The sequence below is a fragment of the Mus musculus genome, chromosome 17 (assembly GCF_000001635.26).
Source record: "Mus musculus strain C57BL/6J chromosome 17, GRCm38.p6 C57BL/6J".
NCBI classification, from domain to species: domain Eukaryota; kingdom Metazoa; phylum Chordata; class Mammalia; order Rodentia; family Muridae; genus Mus; species Mus musculus.
In genome coordinates, this window is record NC_000083.6 from 37,000,765 (window position 1) to 37,023,723 (window position 22,959).

Genomic DNA, 22,959 nt, shown 5'->3' on the forward strand with positions numbered 1-22,959 from the left:
TGGCTGAGAACTTTGATCCCCCCTTCATCCATCTTTCAAGTGCTAGGATGACAGGCATGTACTACCACACATGAGAGATGTTCTCTTTAGTAGTTGATAATTTTTTCTACATTCTTTAAATCAAGTTTTCACCTAGCGTAGAGGTGCTGAAACTGAAGAGGCGAGGCGACAAACCCAGTGCTATGCGGACGAGTGTAGTTAACTAAAGATTTATAGACAGAAGCATTTCTTAGACATCAGCGAAGCACGGGAAGAAGGATGCTGAGCTAGATAAAGGTGGAGTGCAGTGGGCTAGAATGTGCCTGGGCTTTCTCAAGAGGTTCTTAGCACATCAAACATCAGCTGGAAACAGCCTAGTGGCCAGCATAAAATGTTGAACCAACCTTTGTAAGGGTTTCATTTGTCCTATAGTGTTTGACTGTGTGCTGGGGCTACCTGCTGGCCAACATGGTGTTTCCACCTCAAGAATTAAGGACCAGAAGCCAGTATACACTCAATCACTGAGTCGAGGGGGTCTTGAATTCAAGGTCAGCATGGCTCCATAGTGAGTTCCTAGGAAGAGCTGTCTCTAAGAAAGTAAGTAAATAATAAATAAATAAATTATTTATTTATTTAAAGTTGAAGAACCTAAATCAGCTAATTATGGTTGCTCAGTTTTGTAAATAAGGTAATTTGAAGTCAGGGTGAGAAACAGTTCATTATTGACGGAAAGCGTGGTTTTTGTTTGTTTGTTTGTTCTTTTACCTCACTACAGGCCTGTTACATATGGATTGCTTCAATCCTTCTTCTTCTTCTTTTTTTTTTTTTTTTGGTTTTTCGAGACAGGGTTTCTCTGTATAGCCCTGGCTGTCCTGGAACTCACTTTGTAGACCAGGCTGGCCTTGAACTCAGAAATCTGCCTGCCTCTGCCTCCCAAGTGCTGGGATTAAAGGCGAGCGCCACCACCACCCAGCAACCTAGTACCTTCTATACTTTCCTATCACCCTCCCCAACTATGTTTGTGCTTTGGCTGCCTGAGACCTGGGTTAAGTGTTATAATTCCAATGGAACTTATTAAAAACAAATCCAAACAAACAAAAGAAAGGATTACAGAGAGAGACTGAAGTGAATTTGGTATGTGAAACACTAATACGACTTGACCGTGATGTGATACCTGTGAAGTGTCTGTATCTTTTTTTTTTTAATCATTATTTTTATTGTCCTGAGTCTGTATGAGTGAATGCCACATATGGGATGGTACCAAACGAAGAGTGTGGGGTTCCCTGGTTACAGGTCTCTCTGTGCTAGGTGTCCTGGAATCCTCTCTAACTACTGAGCTATCCTGTAACTATAGTCTAAGTCTCCTGTGCTTTCTTGGATTTTACTTTAGCTAAGATGTTGCTCCACGGCCCACTTTACTTGTCTGCGAAGTGTTCCAGTTTTTCTTTAGTCTTACCTTATTTTATTTGTGTGTGTGTGTGTGTGTGTGTGTGTGTGTGTGTGTGTGTGTGTGTGTGTGTGTGTGTGTGTGTGTGTGTTTTACTGTGTAGCCCAGGCAGGCGTGGAACTCACTTTCAGCTGCCTAGTACAAGGAATTACGGAAATTGAGTCACCCGTCCCTCCCACCACCCCCTACCCCCATCCCCCACTCCCATTCCCCACCCCAGGAGTAAATACTTATCTTAGGAAATGGAATTTCCTAGCGCAGCTGAGACCAGTGAAGACCAACAGTAGGCGGGACGAGAAGGCGTGGCATTCAGGCATTGGGCTTCTTCAGATCTAAATTTCTGACCTTGGCAGACAGCCACTTGAGATGTGTTACCTGCGGACGGAGCAGAACGGAAGCAGAGGGACAAAGTAGCGGATTCCTGACTTCTGGCAAGGGCCCCTTCCTGGGTTTCACGCCGCTGCGTTCTGGTCGAGGCTGGAACGCGCGCCCAGCCCTTTGTGTGGCTGTGGTCCGAGGCTACGGCTCAGAAGCCGAGCGCTGGGAACGGCAGGACTGCCGAGCCTCAAGTAGGGCTGTCGAGCGCGGTGAGAGCGTGCGGGGACCCGGGTGGAGCCGCTCCCTCGGTGGAGCCACGAGGGCCCGACACCTGGGTGGGAGAAGCCGCCTGGCTCCGCGGTGGAAAGGCTCACGTGGCTGAAACCTCGGGGGATTAGAGTCTGGGACCGGGGCTGACCGGGCAAAGCCGGCGGGCATTTCTTGTCAGATTGTGCGTGAGAGCGGCGGGGCCACAGATTTTAGAGAGCCGGACAGACGGGGTGTATTGTGGCAAGTTTGCCTGATCTTCCTGTCTTAGCTTCCTTTGTGCTATTGGGGCTGACTCCTCAGATTTGTGAAACAATGAATGGGCTTTAGTTGGAGGAGTGCACTCAGGGTTGAGAGACGTCTGCACAGTCCCTCCAGAAATTTACCCAGTGGAAGGGTGAGGCCAGGCCTGGCCCATCTCCCATGCCAGGGGGGTGGGAGTCGGGAGGGACGGGACCTGACCTCCGGCCAATCAACAGCCAAGTCTTATTTAGTCTCTTGCCTTCTCAGGGCTCCTGCACCAGGAAAGAACAATCAGAGGTAAATGAGTGAGGAGGTGGATGGAGGTACCCAACACCTGTCAGTCTCCTTAATCAGCCTGTATCTATATTAAAGACCACTCCCTGCTTTGTGTGAATGTGCAGCAGCTCCTGCTGCTGTTGTTGATGATGTTTTATGCTTTCTGTAGCCCAGGCTGTCCTAGAACTCCCGGAGATCCTGTCTCAGCCTTCCTAGTGTTTAGGTAATCGTCTAGGTCACCACGCATCTTTATGCTATTGTTAAGACTTGTTGATAAAGGGGTCTTTGCTGAGAATGGTTAAAGACAGGTCCTGGAAGACACTAGCATAGAACTGTATGGACAGGTCCTGGAAGACACTGTTTGGAATGTTTTTTTTTTTTTTTTTTTTTCCAACGGAAGAATAATGAGAGGTGAGACAGACAGAAGGAAGGAAGAAAATCAACCTCAGAATGCAGCTTTCCTGGCAACTTTTTTGGGGATCAGAGCTAGCGATTCCTTGAATGCCTTGTTCCTTGCTGGCACTTTCACGTAGCAAAAGAATTGAGAGGAAAAGAAAGGGCCACGAGTCTCTGTGCCTTTATGCTTCCCTGCATCTAGAGAGGAGAAATAGAAATTAAAAAAATTTCAGAGTGAACAAAGAATTTAAATGATATTGGGTTGTTATCACTGTGCTGTACATGTGATACTGGACTCACGCTGCCAAGACTTAAAATGATCCAAAATGATGGGATGGCCTTACATAGTCAGACAGCTTATTTTGGGGTTTGATTTAACTCGTCCCTAGACTAGTACTATGTGGTGCATAGGGATAGATAGATACTCTGATAGTCCTTTATGCTGGGTAGTAGTCACAGGCTACACTTTCCAGACAGCTAGTAGATCAGGAAAGGAAACTACACACTGTCAGTGTACTTTGTTACTAAGCTATAAGGTTCTGTTCGGTAGGCATATTACTTGCATTTCTGACCTAGTGACATTTTCAGCTTAAGAGGTCATCAAAGGCTAGGTCCATTGGAAATATCGTATCTATATATTAAACATTGAAGTCATGGAGCTAGGGGTATGCATAAGGCTCAGTGGCACTTGGTTAGCAGGCATAAGCTTCTAGGTTTGAGCCCCAGGATACCACACACACATTCAAATCACAGAATCTATATTTTAATTTCTGGTCCTGGAAGAGATATAAGCTCTCATCTTTCCAGTGAAATCAAGTCAGAGGATGAAGAGACAAAACTCAGAGTGGTATGTGACGCATTCAGGTATGTACTTTTCAGTGGTACTGAATCTAGAATTAAACTTTACTTTCCCGTGGATCACACATCCTAGAATGGATGACTTAACGCTTATTCTTGAGGTTTGTGAAAATGGAGCCAATTTACCTCTCTTGGTACTGCGGAGAAGGCTCTACCACAGTGCAGGAAGCTAGTAACTGGGTGCTACGGAGGCACTTATTCCTTACTCTCTCCCTTTGCTGATATTATCTATTTTTCTTAAACCTTAGATTTCTAGAAGTGGGCACCAACAAATTGTGGCTAGAAGCAGTCTGGAATAGAAGTCAAACGCCTAGGACCAGCCTGGCATTACCAAACAATGGCAGCTAGGAAACAGGTAATCAGAGCCCTGAATTCTATGGCCTGGGCTTTGAGGGAACTAAAGCTGTCAATCATGAAAGGAGAATTTGGACAGTTGAACCATCAAGGAAGACAACCTTTTTTAGAGTAGATACTTTTGTTATAAGAAGCAGTATCAAATTCTGGGGCTCATGTAGGAACCCTCCAACTGCCCAGTGCCTGGGAAATATAGAGTCCCATTAGCCTTGGGATCCAGACCAGAAGGCTCTAAAAGTAGAAAGAGACACCACTAAAGACATGCTGCTCCATGGGGTAGGTAGTATGTTAGCTGCTCTATAGAAGCCCCAAAGAAAGATTATGGGTGGAAAGACTGGGGAGATGGCTCGGCATGTTGTAAAGTACTTGTTGCACAAAGTTGAAGACCCAATGTGGGATCTTCAGTCTCCACATTAAAACAAACGGAAGGAAGACAGACAGACAGACAAGGTCAGCAGAATAATCCCAGAGGCTTTCTAGCCAGATATTCTTGTTGAGTTGAAGAGCTTCAGGTTCAGTGAGAGATTTCTCAGAACACAGGTAGAGCAAAATAGAGGACTTAACATGGAGAGATTACTAGTGAAATCCAACAGCAGAAAGGAGATGGTCCGGTAAAGGAAGTGGCAGGCCCTAGATTCTCTTGAACCTTGGTTCATGTTGAGGTCTTTTACCCACCTGTGGATCTGGTAGAACCCCAGATTGTCCCAGGCCAAACAACAGAAAAAAGGAATTGCAAGATCTCTAACTCCCATACCACCTTGGAATCCTTCATAGGCTCCTCTCCCCTCCCCTCCCCTCCCCTCCTCTCTCCCCTCTCCCCTCTCCCCTCTCCCCTCTCCTCCCCTCCTTTATTTAAGCTGGTGACCAGGAGCAGGCTAGTGCCTCAGGAAAGCTCTTGGCACGGAAACTCAGGGGTACCGCATTTATAAAAGCAAAACCACATTTTTCAGGATAAGTTAAGGGAATCTGTAATATGTGTTTTGCTTACACACTCAGCAGAGATTTTGATTATACATTTGGTTCTATATCTATGGTCAGGACTGTAGAAAGTCCTGAATGCGTTGCCAAGGCAGATGTGATAGTTCAGAGACTTAGGGGCAAAAAGTCCCTGAACAGACACTTCAAGTCTCTGTATTTACATTCTAAGTCTTCCCAGCCATCCAGGACACCAGTCAGTTATGAGGACGTGGCAGTGTCTTTCACCCAGGAAGAATGGGAATATCTTACTTCTACACAGAAGACCCTTTACCAGAAAGTGATGTCAGAAACCTTCAAGAACCTGACATTTGTCGGTAAGAGACTGACTCCTTCAGCATTCTCCCTGTCCTATAGCCTTAGAAAATACTGTTGGTGTTTCTGCTCAGATAGACCAAAATCAGCCTGAAAGATCTGAGTCACAAAGTTCCGGGGTAAAAAAGGTAAAAGCAATAAAAACTTAGATGACAAGCTAGGCTTGAAAATAAGAGGTAGGAAGACCAGGTTAGGGTGATTCTCAGCTACATAGCAACTTTAAGGCTAGCCTGGACTACCTGCATGGGTTCAGAGAGGAGGCTTAAGGGTTGAGAGAGTACTTGTTCTTGTAGAGGACCTTAGTTCAGTGTCTAGCCCCACATGGTGGCTCACAAACATTCATAACTCTAATTCCAGGGGTCCCACACCTTCTGACTTCTATGGGCACTGGGCATACATATATACATATGTATATGTGTATGTATGTATAGATATATATACACATACATACATACATACATACACATATATATATATATATATACACACACACAAGTAAGCAAAACACTTGAGTCACAAAAAATTCAAAAAAATAAATAAACCTGAAAACAAAAGAAGCACCCCAGGAATACAAAGATAATGTGTGTGTGTTCATGTATATGTAGGTACACTTAGGTGTTCACATGGAGGCCAGGGTTAAATTTGGGCTTCATTCCTCAGGATAGAGCCACTCTATACTTTTTGTTTTGTTTTTGGGTTGGGTCTCACTCATTGGAACTCATTGATTCAGCTAGGCTGACTGACCAGTGAGCCCTAAGGATCTGCCTTTTCTGTTTCATGGTTGGGTTTACATCCAAATGCCATTACACCTGACCTTAGTGTGCATTCTGAGGCTCAAACTCAAGAGCTCATGATTGTATGGTGAGCAGGTTATCTACTGAGCTACTTTCCCAACCCCAAGGCAACACCTTTATCATTGTAATTGTTATATTGTGAAAATATGTAAATTTTCCTGTCAGGCCTGGTTTGTTGACCAAAGCCTGTAATCCCAAGACTTCTAACCCTCCCAACATTCCTGGATCTGACTCGGGGAGATTGCAAACTAAACCCCGACCTTGGTTATAGAGATTGAGGCCAGCTTGGACTACATTGCGAAACTACCTCAAAAAACCACTTGCCTGTATATCCAACTGATATTTAGTCACTCTTGTGTGTGAGGTGTTATACTAGAAGCTGCAACCAAGTGTCTTAGATAAATGTTCTTTAAAAGCACCCCCCACCCCATTTAAAAGGTTTGTTTTATGTATAAGAGTGATCTGCTTGCGTGTTTGTATGCGCACTTTGTGTGTGCCTGGTGTCCATACAGGTTTGAAGAGAGGATGGATGGGATCCCCTGGAACTGGAGTTATGGATGGTTGTAAACTACCATGCAGTTACTCGGGGCAGTATGCAGGTCCTCTGCAAGAGCAACAGGTGCATGAACTGCTGAGCCATCTTGCTAGCCCTAGATTAATGTTCTTAAAGCAAGCCTATAGGAGGTAGCTTGTTTGTTTATAAGACATAAAGGGGCTTAGCATGGGACCACTTTGCTTCATTTCCATACAGCAGACAGACTTGGTAGTGCATCTCACTCAGAAGGATGGAGATATTTCAGAGCCAGCTTACATTGTATATGGAGACCTTGTTACCAAAAACAACAAAACCATGCCCCTCTCCCCACCCAAAATATGACTCCATTTAGAGCCAAAATACAAGATTGGAACAGCTTACAAAAAGAAAAAGGGCAGAGATCAGGTCTCTAACCTCCAAAGACAACAGGTGAGAATTGTAAAGGAAGCTGGGTATGGTAGCTCACATCTGTAATCCCAACACCCTGGTTTCATCGTGCATTTGGGGGCCTATCATCTCACAAAACCAAGGGCCAGCAAAATGGTTCAGTGGTTAGGAGTGCCTGCCACCAAGGCTGATAATTAGAATTTGAATATACTTGGTGTAAAGAGAAAACCAGCCCTACAAGTTGTCTGCCGACCCCCATAAGCACGCCGTAGCATGTGTAACACTTGCACACATGCATACAATATAGTAAAAAATGTCATTTTAAAACTGCAGAGGAGAGAGGAGGGTTAAAAAGACCCAGGACAGTCCCAGCATGGTGAGCTGACCTAGTGCTTCAGGCTCAGTATCTTTCCATCTGCGTTAGACTTGGGACTAGAGGAAACCCCGAGATCAAAGTTTTAAGTCCACTGGCTTCGTAATGAATAGCCAAGATTTTCAAAACAAGTCATCCTAGTTTCCAGGAATGGAGAGATTGCATCCTTTGATTAAGAAGTTCTTCCTGGGAGAAACAAGCTCTCCACAGCCTTGCTCTGGAGAACGATAAGCTTGTTCCAGAGATAGGAGGACTTAAGGAACTGAGAGGAATGTTAATTGAGGTTGGCCACACTTCCCAGCTCAGACGGTCCTGGTGTGTTGCTTTGTGCTCCAATTCAGTTATTAGTAATGATAGCATCAATCTTCATGATACAGTCGTCTTCCCTTGGGTGGGAAGTGTAGCTAGCTCACTGGTAGAGCGCTTTGTGTCCCTTGTGCACATGGTTTGCTTCCCCAACACTGGGGGATGAGTTCTCTGTATCTGAAAGTATTTTGTTCAGGTGGTTACTGAAGCTATAGCCACACATAGTACTGAGGCCTAATTGCTTGGTTTTTGTTTTTACAGAGCTGGGGATTGAGCCCTAGGTTTTGTGTGTACTAGGCAAGTGCTGTGCTGCTGAACTATATCCCCAGGTCCTAAGTTCTGTTTGCTGTAGTAGACACAGTAGTAAATCAAAATACTAGTAATATAGAATAATTATAATCTATATTAAAAAGTGATGTGAATGTGGTCTTACAGTAGGGAATTCTCCATTAATATTTTGTACTTGGCAGACACGTGTGTAATCAGGGCTGAGGGGAGGACTACTGCTTCATTATCTGTGGGGTTATCTGGGAGACTGAGTCGTAGTGAGAGTGGGAAGATGGATTTCAAAGATGTAAGTTGGGTATTTAGATATTTGCAATTATAGAAGATGCCTATGAAACTTTTACTAGTCAGTAGTAGTAGTAGTAGTAGTAGTAGTAGTAGCAGCAGCAGCAGCAATTATTACATTTTCCTATTTCTAGCCTATGAAGCCCAAGGGTGAATGGCTGCATTTTAAAGGTTGGGAAAAGGGAAAGTGGCTTGTACTGAGCACAAACCTTGTGCAGGCATTCTCATAATGAACTGTGTATTTTCCCTCCTCTACTATAGGAAGCAAGAAGAAACCTCAAGAACCTAGCTCAGATCTGCAAGATAAGAACGAGGAGCAGGAGAAGTCCTCCAGTTGCACAGGGGTATTCAAAGGTGGACCATTCTTTTTCTGTCTGACCTGTGGCAAATGTTTCAAAAAGAACACCTTCCTCTTTAATCACCAGTTTCCTGTGAGGTCCCGGAGGCTGGCAGTCACAAATCCACAAAGCCGCAAAGGCAAGGGCTACAAGGCTCAGCATCGTGGAGAGAGGCCTTTCTTTTGTAATTTCTGTGGCAAGACTTACCGTGATGCTTCTGGACTGAGCCGTCACCGACGTGCTCATTTAGGTTATAGGCCCCGTTCATGCCCTGAGTGTGGAAAGTGTTTCCGGGATCAGTCTGAGGTCAACCGTCACCTGAAGGTACACCAAAACAAGCCAGCAGCTAGCAACCAGGCTGGCAACCAGGCTAGCAACCAGAGGCTGAAGAGTAGGGTTCCACCTACAACACCTAGATCCCAAGCGCCCGCCCTCAAGTATGTGAAAGTGATCCAGGGACCAGTGGCCAGGGCTAAGGCACGGAACAGCGGAGCCTCGACCCTGAATGTCAGATCCAACTCTATTACAGTGGTCCGTTCAAGAGAAAAGATCTCTTGTCCCTATTGTCACATAACGTTTACCATGAGAACCTGTCTCTTAACCCACCTCAAGATCCACTTCAGACGTCAACCCAACCAGCACTTCTGCTGCAAAGAGTCGGCCCACTCATCCAACACACTCAGAATGCAAAAGATCTACACTTGCCCCGTCTGTGACAGCTCCTTTAGGGGAAAGGAGAGCCTGCTGGATCACTTGTGCTGCCAAAGACCAATCAGATTCAGTAAATGCTGGGAAATCCTGGGTCATTTGCTCGGCTATCTTCATGAACCCGTGGTGCTGGGAAATATTTTTAAAGTAAGGGACTCCTCGGGAAAGAGGATGGAATCCAGGAGGAGAAGACGGAAACGTGCCTGCACTGAGAATCCTGAAACAGAAGGCCTGTCTGGGAAAGGTAGGGTGGCTCCGTGGGAAATGGAGGGTGCCACCAGCCCTGAGAGTCCTGTGACAGAAGAAGATTCGGACTGATTTCTGACTTCACACCTACCCATGCACGACACCCCCCACCCCCACCCCTTACCCCCACCCCACAAAATAAATACAATTTTTAAAACTAAAAGAAGGGGAGGGGAGGTCAAACTGAGGTCTTTGTATTTGTTTTTTTCCTGAAGACTTGACCTCTGCCATCAGGAGGCTTGAACAGGAGAGAAGTGGATGATGAAGGAAAGAGACAAGGAAAGAAAAAGAAGTATGCACAGAGAAACTTGTATTATTAATTAGCACCTAGCTTGTTTGTGTCTGGTAGACCACCAAGTAGTAATTTTTGGGGGAAAAAAACCACATTGGTTCTCAGAGAAATAAGGTAGGAGAAAATGAGAGGCAGGGGTATGAAGGGCACGAAGGTGTGGAACATAGGGGAGCAGACCCAGTTCTCAGCCCTTGCTTCTCAAGGTCCTCCCACCAGGCTGCCAAAGCAAGATGGTATTTCTCTGGTCGGTATTCTTTTGAATTTTAGCTCCAGGTTTTGGTTCAGGTGCTCATATTCATACCCTGGCTCACTTAGCTTTCCCCGATATTGTGGGCTCTTCTGTTCCTGACCCCCCCCCCCCCACATTGATATTCTTCCCAGTCAAGGCTGTGGTCTTGGAAGAAATATCCACCATTTGCAGAGTTGATGTTCTATAGTTCACAATGATGAAGTGCTGCGTATCCTGGTTGGCAGAATCACTCCTGTATTACTCTGGTGCATAGGTGTCTCCTGATAGACTGCCTGGCCTTCACCACAGGGTGTTTTCTATAGTCAGACTAACATGGTAAAAAAGATGTGGAAGTCAAAAATTAGAGGAAGGAGCTGAGGAAAGACAGTTGAGGGAGGGAAATCAAGTTCTACTCGGTATCCAGAATGTGTCTGTAGATGTAGATTGGAATCTGTCCACAGCAAAGAGGCCAATGGGAAATCCCCAAGGACCTGCTGGGCTCTCCTTCCGCTCCAGGAAGACACAACCATCACTCAAAAGGGGTTTCCTGGAAAGACAGACAAGTGACTTTAAAAACCTCTGCCAGTAGGTTCTTTTTATGAAGTCCTTGAACCTAGGAGATAGAAAGTTCCTAGGGGTCATGTGATCTCTCCCCCAACCGCCTGGTTGGTCTTGGAGGGAGGTGAGGTTCGGGATAACTATTATGGAGAATGTTAAAGGGGGCTGCAGAAGTGGAATTCTGGCTCAGGGGCACTAAAGGCTATTAAGTCAACAGGTAAGAGTGGCTCAGCAGCCTCTCTGGCACTGAAAATGTGTCTCGTTAATTCCCTCCCCTTTTCCCCTCACAAGAGGAGTCATTCCAGCCTTCCCTGGGATAATGGTCCCTCAGTAACCATGTTCCCTTTGCTGGGTTTTTGTTCGATTTAGAAGGAGGGAAATGGTTGGGTACAATGGTATGTGCTTAAGACGGTAACACTTGGAGGCAAGAAGAGGGTTGCCATAGTTTCTAGACCAGTTTGGTTTACATAGTAAGTTCTAAGGCTGCATAATGAGATGTCTCAAGATTGGAGAGGGGTGTTAGGGAGAACTTACTTAGCTCTTCAAGAAACTGTCCTGTAAACAAAAAGAAATGAGTCAATGGGTGGTCAGTGGGAGTCCCCCCTCACCTCCCCAGACAACCCTCCCTCCCCATTAAGAGGCCTATACATCTCATTAAGTGGTTCTCCGTTTTCCTATGGATTCTGATGGTGAGAGTAAAGATTCCCATCCCTGGAATCTAGAACCTTGGTTCCACTCTTTTCCCATACTGGTCTGCCTGAGTTCCCTGATGCATAGCAGTCCTGTTTTGCTGCCCAGACACCGAACCTGCCAGTCTTCGGTGCAGCCAGTTGTAGCAGATGATCAAGGCAACCAGGGGTCCAAGAACAGGCACAATAACAAACAGTGTTATCTTCCAGCAGGGCACCCTCAGGAAGTGAGGATCTGAGGTAAAGCAGAGCAGAGTGTCTCCCTCTGTGCCACGCCCATTCTTAACCTGAAGCCCCGAAATGACAAAGGACTCTGGGGACAGGCTGTAGAGTCCGTGAACATGGCTGGGGTGCACTGTCCCTTTATTTTCATTAACTTCTGATTGAATTTAGCTTTTTAACTGATTTATCATAGAAAACAGGTTGTGTGACTTTTCATGCATTGTTTATGTTCAGCCATGCATTGACCCTCCCTCACCCCAATCTCTAGCATTTTTATTTGTTTGAAGAGAGGTTCTTGCCCTGTATCCCTGGCTGGCCTTGAATTTGAGAAATCCTGTCTCAGCCTTACAGGTGTTGTGGTTACAAGTCATCAAACCCTGCTTTCCCTAAGGTTTTCTTTTTCTGTGTGGCAGAGGTTTATTTGGAGGTGGGGGTGGAGACAAAGGGACAAAGAGAAAAGGAAAAAACAGGGCACGGTTTTCTTATACTAACAGACTAGGGATGCAGTCTCAAAAAGAAAGAAACCAGCAAAAACAAAAAGTCAAAAACTGGTATTAGGACTGACTGTATGATTTTAAGATACAAACATGGTTAAGAACTTAGACATTCAAATCTTTTTTTTTTTTTTTTTTTTTTGGAGGCAGGGTTTCTCTGTATAGCCCTGGCTGTCCTGGAACTCACTATGTAGACCAGGCTGGCCTCGAACTCAGAAATCCGCCTGCCTCTGCCTTCCAAGTGCTGGGATTAAAGGTGTGTGCCACCACTGCCCGGCTAGACATTCAAACCTTATAAGTAAAATCCTGGGGGTTGGGAAGGTAGCTCAGTTTGTAGAGCTCTGAGTTCCACCCCCAGCACAGCATGCACTAGGCTTGGTGGCTCACACTTATAATCCCAGAATATAGGAGGTGTAGGCAGGGGGATGATCAAAATTCAAGGTAATCTTTGGCTACATAGTGAGTTTGAGTCCTTCCTGAAATACATGAGACAGACATTTCAAAACAAAATGGAAATGGGAACGGTGAGATGGTTTAGCTGATAAAGGCACTTGCTGCTAAACCTGAAGACCTGAGTTTGACCCCAGACCCACATGATAGGAGAGAACCAACTCCTTTATATTGTCCTCTGACCTCTGTGTGAGCACTTGCCCACACTCACCCACTCACACCCTCCACACACACAATAAAATACATTCAAAGACTACATGTGTGATGTCCATATATTGGCCCAATGTCAAGTGCTAGGGTGTAGCCAAGTACCAGGAGAGCTGAACAGGGTTGCATCTGGCTTCAGAAGGAAAGGCTGTTTATGTTTAGGAAGATTGATTAGAGCAGGATTCTGCTATGCTCTGCTTAATGTTATTTTTTTAGTTGTGTGGAATCTATTCAACAAACGTTTGGGTATTCTTCTGTTGCTGGTGTTGTCCTTAGGAACTCTGCAATCTGAAGTGAAGAAAATGCGAAGATGATTCTTGAGGACTTAATATTCTAGTTGGGGCATGCATGGTTGAGTATACATTTACCAGAATCTTGGGAGTTGAAGGTAGAAGGAGAAGAAGTCCAAGGCCAACCTTCATGACATAGTGAGTTTGAAGGCCAGCATAGCCATATGAAACCCTGACTCAAAAAGTTACTAGTGAGGTTTCATTTTCTCCTCAAAGAAGACTTCCCTGTTGAATCATGTGCTTGGACTACATTCCTGAAAACTAACTCTGCCATATAAGTATAGCAGATGACTTTTTTTAAATGTAATTTTCTGGATATGGTGGCACATGTCTTTAATCCCAACACTGGGGAAGGAGAGTGTGTGGAGCTCTGTAAGTTCAAAGCCAACCTGTTGTTCATAGTGAATTCCAGGTTAGCCAGGGCTACACAGTGAGACCATAACTTAAAATTTTTTTTCTTACATATGTATTCCTTGTGCATATAGCTGTTTGCTGTGGGGTCAGGAAATGGAACTTTAGGTCCTCTAGGGGAGCAGCAGGTGCTCTTAACGATTTTTCCCACCAGCAAGCAATTTTATGTGCAAAGGATCTCTTTAACCACTTTTTATAATTCAGAAGATGAATATATATACATATATATACACATAAGTACATATATGCATGTATACATATAAAGTTTACAATTGGTAAAATTCAGTGTAGGGCCTGACACTGGAATATGGTACATTAATGATTGCTACATTCCTATAGATCTTGAATGTGAAGAAAAAAGGTGGAGGGGCCTTACAAAAAGCCACTGGTTCTAGTCCCCCAGGCCACTAGTGAAGTCCCACGGTGACTTGGGAGGGTTGGGATATGCCTGAACTTACCAAAAGTCCGATGGAGATTCTCTGAAAAGGACAAATAAGAATAGACTTAGTAAGGAACTGAAAGGGAGTCCCTTCCTTGGATCTATCTAAATCCCTCAAGGTTGGTTCTAGCCCTGATGCAAAGTAAACCGTGCTATAAGAGCTCGGGTGAAAAAAAAATCTAATTTTTAGCTGTCTATAGTCTTAAATATAAAGTTCCCAATTGAAGGGAGCATGGAGCATTGGGGGAAAGGCAGAAATGGTCTGAAGAGAGGGATATTTTGGTTAAGTTATAAAGACCAGAAGAGGAATTGGGGAGGGAGGGTGTCTGGAACTCACCTACTTCTGCACGAAGTTTTCCTAAAATAGAAAAAAGCAGGTATTTTAGTTCCTGATCTAACAGTATGAGGACCCTTCCATACCACCCAGCACCTTGGACCTTTGTGTGGAGAATTCTTTGATGGCCCGGGAGCATCTTAGAATAGGAAGAGCTCTAGATTTGAAACCAAGAGTCCAGTCTCTTTCTGTGAATATTGTCTGATTAAATAATGAAATAAAGAGCATGAGAGCCTGGAACTGATAGTGATTGGTTGCGTTGTCTGTCATCACAGCAAGGACAAGGCTGATTATGTCGATCTAGCTGGCTTCTTTTCTTACAACTCCGTATGTGTCCCTCCCAAAACTGTTTGCTTGGCTGGAGAAAATGACCTTCCAGAAGAACAGGGCCCACTGTTCTTTGGTTACAGGTATAACAAATTGCTGCAGTTCACAACTGGAACCTCCAAACCTTTTTGCATTTAAGAATGCAAAAGTCTGGGGCTGGTGAGATGGCTCAGCAGGTAAGAGCACTGACTGCTCTTCCGAAGGTCCTGAGTTCAAATCCCAGCAACCACATGGTGGCTCACAACCATCTATAACAAGACTGGATACCCTCTTCTGGTGTGTCTGAAGACAGCTACAGTGTACTTACATATCGTAAATAAATAAAGCTTAAAAAAAAAAAAAGCAAAAGTCTCAGGAACCTGCAATGTTCCTAACATACCACATGGTTGGCTTGTTCTTCTTCTTTTATTTTTAATTCTATCTGTGTCGCAGTGAGTGTGTGCGTGTGTCTGTGCGTACACATGAGTATGTGTGCCCCTGGAGTCCAGAAAAGGTTGTCAGATCTCCTAATGTTATGGGTGGTTATGAGTTGCCTGATAGGTGCTAGGGCTAGAACTTGAGTCCTCTGTAGGAGCAGTACAGGCTTTTGGCCTCTGAGCTGTCTTTCCAGCACTATATCATAAAGCTTTATCACTTCTTCCATTATTTCTTGCTCAGTTCACATGGTCAAGAAGATTGTCATTTTGTAAATATAAACCCATATCCCATCTGGAGGAGAAACTACACATTTAGTGAGCAGCTACTTTATGATTGCATGTATGCTACACACTTCTCCCTGTAAGATTCCCACAGTTTAAGAGGGAAATTCTATCCCTACTTGGAGACTTGGAGAACCTAAGAATTTTTCTCATAGTTGGTGTCTACAGTAGAGTTGGATCCTAGGCTGCCTAGCTCCGTGTTCCTGCTCTAGTAGCCATGATGTTGGAGAGCCTTTTCTTTGCCATGGAGTAGGTAACCAGAAATTCTGGGTGAAAAAACAAAAAACAAAAAACAAAAAACAAAAAACAAAAAACAAAAAACAAAAACAAAAACAAAAAACAAACAAAAACTAACCCTCACTGTGGGGCTGGGGATGTAGCACAGTGTGGAGAACCTGCCTGTTGTGTATAGGGCAGGGCCATTGTTGCTCTTTTGTCCTTTCCATGACTCAAACCCTCCTTGCTGCTATATTCTCTTATCAGCAGAAGGAAGTGGAAATGCAAGAACTCTTGCCTTGGTTTGGGAAGGACACAGCACAAGGAGACTCTGACTGCAGGCTCTGGGCACAAAACAACTTCCTCTACAGCTGAATTTATTATGTTCATAGTTGAATGGAAAAGACAGGGGAACCAGTTGTTTAATACATTCCATGTGGCAAAGACTTTCATTTCAGAATCTTTATTAAAACATGAAGTAGTGGGGCTGGAGACATGGCTCACGGTTAAGTGTGTTTGCAGCTCTTGCATAGGACCCAGGGTATAGTTTTTAGTACCCACAGAGAGCAATTTACAGCCACCTATAGCTCCAGGGTCTCAGACACTCTTCTGGTCTCTTGCAGTACCTATAAATATGTGTGCACATATAGAAAAGCACAGACAAAAAATATATGTGTGTGTGTGTGTGTGTGTGTCTGCATATAGGTATATGCACATGACTGTAGGTGCCTGAGGAAGCTAGAGATGTTGGATCCCGTGGAGCTAGATGGTTGTTATATCATGGTTACAGATGGTTGTAAGCTGTCTAATATGGGTTCTGGGTCCTCTAAAAAAGGAGCAATTGCTCTTAACCATGGAACTATCTCTCCAGTCATATATATATGCCTAGTATTTTAGACCTGACTGACTTTGAAGAGACTACTCACCCAGTTTCATGAAGCTGCTAAGGACTATGGAGGGCAGAGCTCTACTGCCTGTAACATGTCATCTGAGCAAGTCACCAATCCACCCCTAGACTCAATTTCTTCCTCGGCAATGAGGCTGGCACTATTACTCCACAGGTAGATGCAAGGTAAATTGTTCAGTAGAACCTGTTATGTAGTTCTGAACTGAGAAGACTTAAGGATTAACTGTCCCTAAGAACCAGGAAACGATCCTGACAGACCCACCCGCTGCCCATACCTCTCAGTCTGTGCTGCAGGAAGAGGAATACAAGGCCTACAGAGACCTGCAGGAGGATCGTAGGCACAAGTGCGATGAGAGTCAGCACACCGGGGTTGACCCAATAGAAGGGATCTGAAAGGCAGAAGGAACACGTCACCCAGACTGCTTCCTAACACCCTGTAAAGAGCTTGTGCTGCAGTAGGTTGGGTTGAATAAGGGAACCAACATCAAGATTTTAAAAATACTGACACACCCAGGCATGGTCTACATACATGACTCCCAGCATTCTGGAGTCTAAAGCAGGAGGATTGCTGCAACTCACTGGACAGCCTGCAAGACATGTCTCAATAAAGAAGGAGGGTGACATAAAGTGAAAATGTTGGTAAAGTAAACTTGTTTTTAAAAGAGATGATGTGGCCATTGTTTTTTGTTTGTTAGTTAGTTTGTTTGTTTTGTTTTGTTTTAAACAGGGCAAGTCTGTCCTGAACTCTTTGTCCTCTAGTTTCTACCTTCCAAATGCTGGGAATTCAGGCCTGAGCTACAACTCCCCAAATTTTATTCAGTGTTTTCAAAGGAACTCCAACCAATCTTTGTGTCTGTGTCTATGTCTGTGCCTGTGCCTGTGCCTGTGCCTGTGTCTGTCTGTCTGTCTGTCTGTCTCTCTCTCTCAAGCTAATTAGAGGAATTTGGAATGTGGACACCAACTCAAAGGAAAGCACTCTCCCCTGAGGCACAGTTTTCATTGTGTGTTCTGCCCCACTCCCACCACCTTTCTTATTTGTAATTTGTTGGGTCTCAATGAGTGTACCGGAGTTGGCAGATGAGTTGGGAATTTGCTAATCAAGAAGAGAGAAAAAAAAAATCTGTATGCTAAAGTTCTGACCTTCCACTTTTTGTGTGAGTAAAAATTCTCCAGGAAAAAAAAAAAAAAAACCCAGCTGTCTGAGGAACATTCTGTGGCACACAGCTATTTTCATGTCCCTGCAAGCTGTCTCTAGAAATAGAGCTTTGTTACTGGGCATACAATGCATCTTCTGGTCTCAGCCTGACAACAGTCACCACCACCTCAGATACAGAAATGATGGATTGTCTGATGTTCACACTGCAGGTGCTGAGGAGGAAGGGAAAAGATCAGAGGCCCAGCACTCACAACACTATTGTTCTTCAATTGCATCGCAATTAACTTTCTATACGCTCCTTCTGTCTATTTTCCTATCCATGGTTTAACGACTCAGAGGCAGGACAAATAATGAATAACTCCAAAACCAGCCACCACACAAAGCATACTGAAAATAAAGTTATAAAGACAAAGAGCAGTGTCATCGAAACTACAGGTCTCCTCCACTACTGTGTATGTGCTTAATTTTTACTTAGGTGTATATTTGTGTGGGGGGTATTGGCCTTTGGAAGCCAGAGAAGGCATCGGATCCCCCAGAACTGGAGTTATGTGGGTACTGGAACCAAACTCTGGACGCCTGCAAGAGCAACAAAAGCTCTTAAGCACTGAGCCATCTCTGCAACCTCTTGGTTTTATTTTGTTTCGTTTTAGACGGTCTTTTATATTCTAGGTTAGTGTCTGACTGACTTCTCACCCTCTTGGCTTTAACTTCTAAGTGCTATGATTACGGGCTTCAGGTTCTAAGATCAGTTTATGCAGTGCTGGGGACTGAACCCGTGTTTACTTCCATTCTAGGTAAGAACTCTACCAAATGAATTATCCCTGCCATATATTACATACACACACACACACATTATATTCCTGTCATACATATAATCCACACACATATATGCATATATATTGAATACACACACACACACACACACACACACACACACACACACACACACACATATATCCACACTCAGACACAGGGATATGTTTTTGTTCCCGATACTCTATAGCTAGCTTATGTAACTCGACAAGCTCTCATGGGAAGCTATCTGGTATGTCTCTAAAGCAATCATTTTAAGCTGAGCATAGTGACTCATGCTTTTAGTGCCAGCACTTCAGAGGCTAAGGATGGAGGATTGCCCAAGTTATATATATATAAAAAGTTAGTTGTGCCAGGCGGTGGTGGCGCACACCTTTAATCCCAGCACTTGGGAGGCAGAGGCAGGCAGATTTCTGAGTTCGAGGCCAGCCTGGTCTACAAAGTGAGTTCCAGGACAGCCAGGGCTATACAGAGAAACCCTGTCTCGAAAAAACGAAAAACCAAAACCAAACCAAAACAAAACAAAACAAAAAGCTAGTTGTGGCAACACATGCATTTAATCCCAGCTCCCAGCTCTTTAGGAGGCAGAGACAGGAAGACCATTGTGAGTCTGAGGCTAACCTGGTCTATATAATGAGTTCCAGGCCAGCCAGGTCTACATGTTAAAAAGCCATCACTTAAAAAGCCAGATAGTCAAAAAGAAGAGCTACCTGGCCGGGTGTGGTGGCGCACGCCTTTAATCCCAGCACTTGGGAGGCAGAGGCAGGAGGATTTCTGAGTTTGAGGCCAGCCTGGTCTACAGAGTGAGTTCCAGGACAGCCAGGGCTACACAGAGAAACCCTGTCTCGAAAAACCAAAAAAAAAAAAATAAAAAAATTAAAAAAAAAACAAAAACAAAAACAAAATAAAATAAAAACCGAAGTGCAAGAGCATTTGTCTAGCTTAGATATCATCTTTTTATCTAATGTCACCTTCTTAGCCATGAAAAGGGACTTTGATTCCAGTTTCTTTCCCAATTCAAATAACAAAATAACCAACAGCCATAACATAGGCATCCCTGTTTACTGACGTGTCTGTTCCTTTGGATTTGATCTCAGAAGTGACAAGTTTGGGTAGAAAAACCTTATCTCAGCCGAAGGATGAAGGGAGGTCAACTATCCTACAGGTCATTTGACCTTGGAGGACTCACCTTCCACTTTCAACTCCATTGCTGCCTCTTCTTGGTAAGAGTGGTCTCTGAAGAAGCAGGTGTAGCCTCCTTCATCTGAGAATCTCACGTTCTGAATCCTAAGGGTAACCTTTCCCTCACTGATAGTCTCTTTCAGAAGCTCTGTGCGTCCCCGGTATTCAGGTGCTTGCTCTGCATCTTGGTCCTTGCCATTTCGGTAGAGGTGAACCACTCTTGAGAAGGGAGAACGGTACCAACCCACCTCCATGCCCGTGGCATTTTTCCCAGGAGAGATGCGGCACGGCAGCTCTGCTTCATCCCCAACTAAAGCCCGGATGGGATACCCTGGTCCTATCACTCTGAATTGTCCTGTCCAAGACACAAGAGTGGGAAAAAATAACAACAACAAGTATCAGATGTGACAAATTCATCCATCATAAGAAGGCTGCTTCAAAAAGGGTGAGAGGGCCGGGCGGTGGTGGCGCACAACTTTAATCCCAGCACTTGGGAGGCAGAGGCAGGCGGACTTCTGAGTTCGAGGCCAGCCTGGTCTACAAAATGAGTTCCAGGACAGCCAGGGCTATTCAGAGAAACCCTTTCCCCCCTCCCCCCCCCAAAAAGGGTGAGGAAGGAAACATTTTTCATTTTTATTTTATTTTTGAGACAGGATCTCACTGTGTAGCCCTGGCTGGGCTAGAACTCACAGAGATCTGCCTGCCTTTGCCTCCCAAGTGCTAGGATCAAAGCTGTATACCACCACACTCAGTGGTTTGTTTTATTTTAAAGTGTGTGTGTGTGTGTGTGTGTGTGTGTGTGTGTGTATCAGTACACACATGAGTGCAGGTGACTTCAGAGGCCAGAGGCATTTGTCACCTCCCCCCCCCCCCCCATCTCCAGTCCTTTGTAAGTGAAGTATATACTCTTTACCACGGAGTCATCTCTTGAGCCCCTATTTATTAATTTTGAGAAAGGATCTTGCTCTGTAGTGCAGATTGGTCTTGCACTCATAGCAATCCTCCTGTCTCGCCTTTTTAAGTGCTGGAATTATGAGCATGTGCCACTGTGCTTAGCTTAGGACACTCAATTTTTTTGGTAAAGGTTTTGCCTCTGTATCAGAGTGGGTGACTCTATGTCACCTTTGTGCAGCTACTCTTGGAACCCATAAGAGGCTGTGAGATCCCTTGGAGTTGGGGTTACAGGTAGCTGTGAGCTACCCCATAAATGATGGTACTGAGACCCCTACCTTGGATCTTCTGCAAGAGCAGCGAGCATACTTAACTGCTGAATCATCTCTTCAATACCTCTCCTCATTATTTGATTTTTTTTTTTTTTAAGACATGCTTATAGTTCAAGCAGGCCTTAATCTTCCATGTAGCTGAGACTGACTTGAATTTCTGGTCCTTCTGCTTCCATCCCACAAATGCTACAATTATAAGTAAGGGTTCACCACCAGGCCAGGTTTGGGAATATCACATGGAATTCATGAACCCTCAGTAGGGCTTTTTTTTTTTTTTTTTACTTTAAGCTAATATGAAGTAAGCAGTCTCTAGGAAAAGATATGTTCTGAGCCGGGCGTGGTGGAGCACGCCTTTAATCCCAGCACTTGGGAGGCAGAGGCAGGCAGATTTCTGAGTTCAAGGCCAGCCTGGTCTACAAAGTGAGTCCCAGGACAGCCAGGGCTATAAAGAAAAATCCTGTCTCGAAAAACCAAAAAAAAAAAAAAAAAAAAAAGATATGTTCTGAATGTCTAGGACAGAATGCTCCACCATGAAATCATCTGACAATGGCTTCCACTTTTCTACCAGCTATGTTCATCTCTGACTCCTCAGCTCAGATGCTTGCCTCCTTGTCATGTGGCCCACTACTTCTAAGTGCTTCCCAGCGCTCTAGGTTGTTGGGAGTCACCCCATGGATGTGGGTGCCGGTAATCAAACTCCAGTTTCCCATAAGAGAAGTAATACTCTTTACCACAAAGCCATCTCTCTAACCCCTATGTATTAATTCTCTTCTTTTCATTTGTATCTTCAGCCTTATGCTAGCTCTGGAAACTTCTCTGGACATCTCCCCAGTGAGAATCAGCTACTAGCAAACTGGGCTCTTCCTTATACCAGGATGCCCACAGAGGATGCCTGGACTAGGGCGGTTTCTTTATTTCTTCTTTTAGTTGGACAACAGGCTCCTGTATCTCTGCCTTATTCTGCAGAGCAAGTTCTCAAACATAACTCGATGCTATAACTCAACTTGTTTTTGTTTTTGTTTTTAAATATATTATTTTATTTGTGTTGTTTCATTTTAGCATTCAGGCTTAGAGACAAGCACATTTGCCCACTGAGCCACCTCACTGACCCTCAACAAACATTTATTGAGATCTGCTACAAACAGGCATTGCCTTAATGTGCAAAGTACAAAAATACTCTCACTTAACTCTGACGGTAACTCCAAGAAGTTAGTGTCCTCTTTTGAACGATGAAAAAAGGAAACGAAACTAGGGCTACAGATAGAGCTTAGTTGTGAATTGTGAACTTAGCTTGCACCAGGCCCTGAGTTTAATTCCCAGTACCATATGAATAGGGAAAGGTTTGGGTTTACCCGCCCCCCCCCCCCAAGAAGTCAGGAAGGCCTTTAAGGAGAGAGACTATGCCAACAGACCCAAGCATAAACAGGAAGTTTGTATAGCCATTTGAGGATGATTAAAAGAGGTTAGCCAAGGACACTCCCTTTCTGCTCCTAGGTCTCTGCAGGGGTGGAATGAGCATGCTTACCTGCATAGCTGCATGACAACTGGAGGAGAAGGAGGAGGAGAAGGGAGAGGAAGCAGCTGGGCCAAGAGAAGCTCCACAAACAGGCCATCTTTATGGTTACCGGGGACAGAGTCCCTAACAGCAGGGTCAGGCCAAGCTGAGGTCCTCCGGCTGCATGTCCCTTCCTCCAAGAAGCCCGAAGGGAGAATCTGGGAGGGCACTACTGCCCAAGCCCAACCTCCATGTAAGCATTACCACAGCTGTGCCCTGAGGAATGGCCCCACGTCACCCTTGCCAGATATTTGTACAAAAGGACTACAGATCCATTGATGACCAGGGTTTGCTTTCCGACCCAACCCCTCACAGCACTGGAGCAGTGGCTGCCTGGTACTGGGCATTTCTCTTTTCCCCTCCATGGATCCAGTCTTGGGAAGGGCATGTAGTGGTTAGTCAGTGATAATCAGAGGGACTTGTTTGTAAAGTCTATAAGGCTTGTTTAACTCTTTTTTGTTTGTTTGTTTCGAGACAAGGTTTCTCTGTATAGCCCTGGCTGTCCTGGAACTCACTTTGTAGACCAGGCTGGCCTTGAACTCAGAAATCTGCCTGCCTCTGCCTCCTGAGTGCTGGGGTTAA

At 44.7% G+C, this 22,959-nt stretch overlaps 2 protein-coding genes across 9 annotated transcripts; one reads left to right on the forward strand and one right to left on the reverse strand.

The window, feature by feature from the left end:
* Nucleotides 1–398: 398 nt before the first annotated feature.
* Zfp57 (zinc finger protein 57) lies at nucleotides 399–9,965 on the forward strand. Of its 7 annotated transcripts, NM_001168502.1 has the most exons (6): nucleotides 399–576; nucleotides 1,688–2,013; nucleotides 2,522–2,551; nucleotides 4,033–4,139; nucleotides 5,295–5,430; nucleotides 8,655–9,965. In NM_001168502.1, exons 4-6 carry the CDS (start codon nucleotides 4,122–4,124, stop codon nucleotides 9,755–9,757), a joined length of 1,257 nt encoding a protein of 418 aa, NP_001161974.1. In that variant the 5' UTR covers nucleotides 399–576; nucleotides 1,688–2,013; nucleotides 2,522–2,551; nucleotides 4,033–4,121; the 3' UTR covers nucleotides 9,758–9,965. The 7 variants fall into 7 exon arrangements, 6 of the variants coding, with proteins under 6 accessions (NP_001161974.1, XP_017172948.1, XP_030105623.1 ...); XM_017317459.2 differs by lacking the exon at nucleotides 399–576 and having other exon boundaries at nucleotides 1,682–2,013; nucleotides 8,655–9,963; NM_001168501.1 differs by lacking the exon at nucleotides 399–576 and having other exon boundaries at nucleotides 1,718–1,836; nucleotides 5,286–5,430.
* A 10-nt stretch (nucleotides 9,966–9,975) lies between these two features.
* Mog (myelin oligodendrocyte glycoprotein) lies at nucleotides 9,976–22,634 on the reverse strand. Of its 2 annotated transcripts, NM_010814.2 has the most exons (8): nucleotides 22,348–22,634; nucleotides 19,607–19,954; nucleotides 16,724–16,837; nucleotides 14,304–14,324; nucleotides 13,986–14,006; nucleotides 11,572–11,688; nucleotides 11,299–11,319; nucleotides 9,976–10,753 (listed from the first exon to the last, which is right to left on the reverse strand). In NM_010814.2, the coding sequence occupies exons 1-8, from the start codon at nucleotides 22,433–22,435 to the stop codon at nucleotides 10,740–10,742; spliced, it is 744 nt and encodes a 247-aa protein (NP_034944.2). In that variant the 5' UTR covers nucleotides 22,436–22,634; the 3' UTR covers nucleotides 9,976–10,739. The 2 variants fall into 2 exon arrangements, with proteins under 2 accessions (NP_034944.2, XP_006523831.1); XM_006523768.3 differs by lacking the exon at nucleotides 9,976–10,753 and having other exon boundaries at nucleotides 10,775–11,319; nucleotides 22,348–22,629.
* Nucleotides 22,635–22,959: the final 325 nt, after the last annotated feature.

Excerpts from the sequence above, each read along its gene's own strand:
- Zfp57 (NM_001168501.1), top strand. Across the intron at positions 5,431-8,654 it reads CAAGAACCTGACATTTGTCG|GAAGCAAGAAGAAACCTCAA; the intron begins GTAAGAGACTGA and ends CCTCTACTATAG.
- Mog (XM_006523768.3), bottom strand. The coding sequence starts at position 22,435 with ATGGCCTGTTTGTGGAGCTTCTCTTGGCCCAGCTGCTTCCTCTCCCTT. Across the intron at positions 11,689-13,985 it reads GAATCTCCATCGGACTTTTG|ATCCTCACTTCCTGAGGGTG; the intron begins GTAAGTTCAGGC and ends GCTTTACCTCAG. Across the intron at positions 11,320-11,571 it reads GCTGCACCGAAGACTGGCAG|GACAGTTTCTTGAAGAGCTA; the intron begins GTTCGGTGTCTG and ends TTTTGTTTACAG.